General features: G+C 45.0%; 1 protein-coding gene across 4 annotated transcripts in view; it reads left to right on the forward strand.

Annotated features, from left to right (window-relative positions):
- LOC128666748 (oocyte zinc finger protein XlCOF8.4) overlaps positions 1-5,948 on the forward strand; it is a 37,857-nt gene extending 31,909 nt beyond the window's left edge. For all 4 annotated transcript variants that reach the window (XM_053721510.1, XM_053721512.1, XM_053721513.1 and 1 more), the window contains one exon: positions 4,892-5,948. In XM_053721510.1, the coding sequence (XP_053577485.1) occupies positions 4,892-5,715 (824 nt within the window). In that variant the 3' untranslated portion in view covers positions 5,716-5,948. The remainder of the gene's footprint in view (positions 1-4,891) is intronic.
- The last annotated feature ends 52 nt before the right edge of the window (positions 5,949-6,000 follow it).

Consider the following 6,000-nt stretch of genomic DNA (forward strand, 5'->3'; position numbering starts at 1 on the left):
CATAGCTCAGGCTACTGCAGTCAGAAGTGGTTAGACGATCGCCATAGCTCAGGCTACTGCAGTCAGAAGTGGTTAGACGATCGCCATACCTCAGGCTACTGCAGTCAGAAGTGGTCAGACGATCGCCATAGCTCAGGCTACTACCGTCCAGAAGTGGTTAGATGATCACCATAGCTCAGGCTACTGTTGTCAGAAGTGGTTAGATGATCACCATAGCTCAGGTTGCTGCAGTCAGAAATGGTTAGAAAATCTGCATAGGTCCGGCTACTGCTTTCGTAAGTGGTTAGATGATCGCCATAGCTCAGGCTACTACCATCCAGAAGTGGTTAGATGATCGCCATAGCTCAGGCTACTACCGTCCAGAAGTGGTTAAACGATTGCCATAGCTCAGGCTACTGTTGTCAGAAGTGGTTAGATGGTCACCATAGCTCAGGTTGCTGCAGTCAGAAATGGTTAGTCAATCTGCATAGCTCTAGCTACTGCTGTCAGAAGTGGTTAGATGATCGCCATAGCTCAGGCTACTACCGTCCAGAAGTGGTTAGACGATCGCCATAGCTCAGGCTACTGTTGTCAGAAGTGGTTAGATGGTCACCATAGCTCAGGTTGCTGCAGTCAGAAATGGTTAGTCAATCTGCATAGCTCTAGCTACTGCTGTCAGAAGTGGTTAGATGATCGCCATAGCTCAGGCTACTACCATCCAGAAGTGGTTAGATGATCGCCATAGCTCAGGCTACTACCGTTCAGAAGTGTTTAGACGTTTGCCATAGTTTAGGCTACTGAAGTCAGAAGTGGTTAGATGATCGCCATAGCTCAGGGTACTACCGTCCAGAAGTGTTTAGACGTTTGCCATAGTTTAGGCTACTGAAGTCAGAAGTGGTTAGACGATCGCCATAGCTCAGGGTACTACCGTCCAGAAGTGTTTAGACGTTTGCCATAGTTTAGGCTACTGAAGTCAGAAGTGGTTAGACGATCGCCATAGCTCAGGGTACTACCGTCCAGAAGTGGTTAGACGATCACCATAGCTCAGGCTACTGTTGTCAGAAGTGGTTAGATGATCACCATAGCTCAGGTTGCTGCAGTCAGAAGTGGTTAGACGATCGCCATAGCTCAGGCTACTGCAGTCAGAAGTGGTCAGACGATCGCCATAGCTCAGGCTACTACCGTCCAGAAGTGGTTAGATGATCACCATAGCTCTGGCTACTGTTGTCAGAAGTGGTTAGATGATCGCCATAGCTCAGGCTACTGCAGTCAGAAGTGGTTAGACGATCGCCATAGCTCAGGCTACTGCAGTCAGAAGTGGTTAGACGATCGCCATACCTCAGGCTACTGCAGTCAGAAGTGGTCAGACGATCGCCATAGCTCAGGCTACTACCGTCCAGAAGTGGTTAGATGATCACCATAGCTCAGGCTACTGTTGTCAGAAGTGGTTAGATGATCACCATAGCTCAGGTTGCTGCAGTCAGAAATGGTTAGAAAATCTGCATAGGTCCGGCTACTGCTTTCGGAAGTGGTTAGATGATCGCCATAGCTCAGGCTACTACCATCCAGAAGTGGTTAGATGATCGCCATAGCTCAGGCTACTACCGTCCAGAAGTGGTTAGACGATCGCCATAGCTCAGGCTACTGTTGTCAGAAGTGGTTAGATGGTCACCATAGCTCAGGTTGCTGCAGTCAGAAATGGTTAGTCAATCTGCATAGCTCTAGCTACTGCTGTCAGAAGTGGTTAGATGATCGCCATAGCTCAGGCTACTACCATCCAGAAGTGGTTAGATGATCGCCATAGCTCAGGCTACTACCGTCCAGAAGTGTTTAGACGTTTGCCATAGTTTAGGCTACTGAAGTCAGAAGTGGTTAGATGATCGCCATAGCTCAGGGTACTACCGTCCAGAAGTGGTTAGACGTTTGCCATAGTTTAGGCTACTGAAGTCAGAAGTGGTTAGATGATCGCCATAGCTCAGGGTACTACCGTCCAGAAGTGGTTAGACGATTGCCATAGCTCAGGCTACTGCAGTCAGAAGTGGTTAGACGATTGCCATAGTTCAGGCTACTACAGTCAGAAGTGATTAGATGATCACCATAGCTCAGGCTACTGCAGTCAGAAGTGGTTAGACGATCGCCATAGCTCTGGCTACTACAGTAAAAAATGGTTAGATGATCGCAATAGCTCAGGCTACTGCAGTCAGAAGTGGTTAGATGATTGCTATAGTTCAGCCTACTACAGTCAGAAGTGGTAAGATGATCGCCATAGCTCCGGCTTCTGCAGTCAGTAGTGGTTAGACAATCGCCATAGATCAGGCTACTGCAGTCAGAAGTGGTAAGATGGTCGCCATAGCTTAGGCTACTGTAAGCAGAAGTGGTAAGATGATCGGCATAGCTCAGGCTACTGTAAGAAGTGGTGGTTAGATGATCGACATAGCTCTGGCTACTACAGTAAGAAGTAGTTAGATAATCGCCATAGCTCAGGTTACTGCAATCAGAAATGGTTAGACAATCGCCATAGCTCAGGCTACTGTAGTCAGAAGTGGTAATACGATCACCATAGCTCAGGCTACTGCAGTCAGAAGTGGTTAGATGATCACCATAGCTCAGGTTGCTGCAGTCAGAAATGGTTAGACAATCTGCATAGCTTTGGCTACTGCAGTCAGAAGTGGTTAGACGATCGCCATAGCTCAGGCTACTGCAGTCAGAAGTGGTTAGACGATCGCCATAGCTCAGGCTACTGCAGTCAGAAGTGGTTAGACGATCGCCATACCTCAGGCTACTGCAGTCAGAAGTGGTCAGACGATCGCCATAGCTCAGGCTACTACCGTCCAGAAGTGGTTAGATGATCACCATAGCTCAGGCTACTGTTGTCAGAAGTGGTTAGATGATCACCATAGCTCAGGTTGCTGCAGTCAGAAATGGTTAGAAAATCTGCATAGATCCGGCTACTGCTTTCGGAAGTGGTTAGATGATCGCCATAGCTCAGGCTACTACCATCCAGCAGTGGTTAGATGATCGCCATAGCTCAGGCTACTACCGTCCAGAAGTGGTTAAACGATCTCCATAGCTCAGGCTACTGTTGTCAGAAGTGGTTAGATGGTCACCATAGCTCAGGTTGCTGCAGTCAGAAATGGTTAGTCAATCTGCATAGCTCCGGCTACTGCTTTCGGAAGTGGTTAGATGATCCCCATAGCTCAGGCTACTACCATCCAGAAGTGGTTAGATGATCGCCATAGCTCAGGCTACTACCATCCAGAAGTGGTTAGACGATCGCCATAGCTCAGGCTACTGTTGTCAGAAGTGGTTAGATGGTCACCATAGCTCTGGTTGCTGCAGTCAGAAATGGTTAGTCAATCTGCATAGCTCTAGCTACTGCTGTCAGAAGTGGTTAGATGATCGCCATAGCTCAGGCTACTACCATCCAGAAGTGGTTAGATGATCGCCATAGCTCAGGCTACTACCGTCCAGAAGTGTTTAGACGTTTGCCATAGTTTAGGCTACTGAAGTCAGAAGTGGTTAGATGATCGCCATAGCTCAGGGTACTACCGTCCAGAAGTGGTTAGACGATCGCCATAGCTCAGGCTACTGCAGTCAGAAGTGGTTAGACGATTGCCATAGTTCAGGCTACTACAGTCAGAAGTGATTAGATGATCACCATAGCTCAGGCTACTGCAGTCAGAAGTGGTTAGACGATTGCCATAGTTCAGGCTACTACAGTCAGAAGTGATTAGATGATCACCATAGCTCCGGCTACTGCAGTCAGAAGTGGTTAGACGATTGCCATAGTTCAGGCTACTACAGTCAGAAGTGATTAGATGATCGCCATAGCTCAGGCTACTGCAGTCAGAAGTGGTTAGACGATTGCTATAGTTCAGCCTACTACAGTCAGAAGTGGTAAGATGTCGCCATAGCTCCGGCTTCTGCAGTCAGTAGTGGTTAGACAATCGCCATAGTTCAGGCTACTGCAGTCAGAAGTGGTAAGATGGTCGCCATAGCTTAGGCTACTGTAAGCAGAAGTGGTAAGATGATCGGCATAGCTCAGGCTACTGTAAGAAGTGGTGGTTAGATGATCAACATAGCTCTGGCTACTACAGTAAGAAGTAGTTAGATAATCACCATAGCTCAGGTTACTGCAATCAGAAATGGTTTGACAATCGCCATAGCTCAGGCTACTGCAGTCAGAAGTGGTAATACGATCGCCATAGCTCAGGCTACTGCAGTCAGAAGTGGTTAGATGATCACCATAGCTCAGGTTGCTGCAGTCAGAAATGGTTAGACAATCTGCATAGCTTTGGCTACTGCAGTCAGAAGTGGTTAGACGATTGCCATAGTTCAGGCTACTACAGTAAGAAATGGTTAGATGATCGCCATAGCTCAGGCTACTGCAGTCAGAAGTGGTTAGACGATTGCTATGGTTCAGGCTACTACAGTCAGAGGTGATTAGATGATCGCCATAGTTCAGGCTACTGCAGTCAGAAGTGGTTAGATGATCGCCATATTTCTGGCTTCTGCAGTCAGAAGTGGTAAAATGATCGTCATAGCTCAGGCTACTGTAAGCAGAAGTGGTTAGATGATCGCCATAGCTCTGGCTACTACAGTAAGAAGTGGTTAGACAATCGTCATAGCTCAGGTTACTGCAATCAGAAATGGTTAGACGATCGCCATAGCTCAGGTTTACTGCAGTCAGAAGTGGTTAGACGATAGTCATAGCTTATGATAGATAGATAGATAACTTTATTTGTATCTCCTCTCTTATTCGGCCCTTCACTTTACAAAATTATGTTGTGTTTATTTTGAGAGTTATGCTGTTTATCTTTAGCTAAATAAACACTAAACATTATATTTATAATTTGCTCAGACAATTCTGACATTCGTATAAATAACTCATCATTATTTATCTTTCCGACAGATGACTCTTTGAGCTGGAACATCCCTGGAAACCATGAAAGTACAGTTTCCTGTGTTATGATTTGTAGCGACAATAACAACGTACCGCCAATTCACCCAAGTGATTCTGTAAAGAAATATAATTTTAATGAGTGTAAGTTACGAGAACATCAACAACAAAGAGCTCACTCATTAATGAAACAATTTGATTATAGTGAACACTCGCCATTTGTTAGCCATCAGATGACTCTTACACACAATAAACCATTAGCGCCCTCTCTGGGTGGGCATCAGTTTAGCAATACAATTAACCCACATCCGATGGCTCATACAGTAGAAAAAATATGTTCGTGTTGTGAACTTAAGAAATGTTTTACCCAACGACAGGACTTATGTAGACAACCGAGCATTCTGCCACCAAAGAAAGTGTTTTCATGCTCTGAATGTGGGAAGTGTTTTAACCGTAAAGCATACCTGCGTACGCACCAGAAAATTCACAAAGGAGAGAAACCATTCTTATGTTCTGAGTGTGGGAAATTTTTTACCCGAAAAGACAACCTTATTAAACATCAGAAAATTCACAAGGGTGAGAAACCATTTCCATGTCCAGAATGCGGGAAATGTTTTGCTCGACAATCAGACCTTATGACTCATCAGAAAATTCACAAAGGAGAGAAACCGTTTTTATGTTCTGTGTGTGGCAAATGCTTTACCCGTCAGTCTGATGTAAATAGGCATCTTAGAATTCATAACGGAGAGAGGCCGTTTTCATGTTCAAAATGTGGTAAATGCTTTACTCAGAAATCCAACCTCAACAAGCACCTGAAAACTCATACAGGCATTTAAGTTTATGGAAAGTATGGTTTATTGTGATTAATAACAAACAACTGTTTTTTTATTGTGATAACATATCAACAACCGCTGGTATATAGCGCCCTTGGCTTCTGGATTCAGGTATTCACGTCTTGGATGTCTTCTGCACTTCTACCCGCTTCAGTTTAAGGTCTACACTAGTGGTTGTCCCAATATATAAATAAATATTTACTCCAAGAAAATCTTTAAAAAAAATAACACAATCACACTACGTTTTTTGTGCCAGTAACATACAACACAGATCAGTACAATGTATAT

Source organism: Bombina bombina, chromosome 7 (genome assembly GCF_027579735.1).
Source record: "Bombina bombina isolate aBomBom1 chromosome 7, aBomBom1.pri, whole genome shotgun sequence".
NCBI classification, from domain to species: Eukaryota; Metazoa; Chordata; class Amphibia; order Anura; family Bombinatoridae; genus Bombina; species Bombina bombina.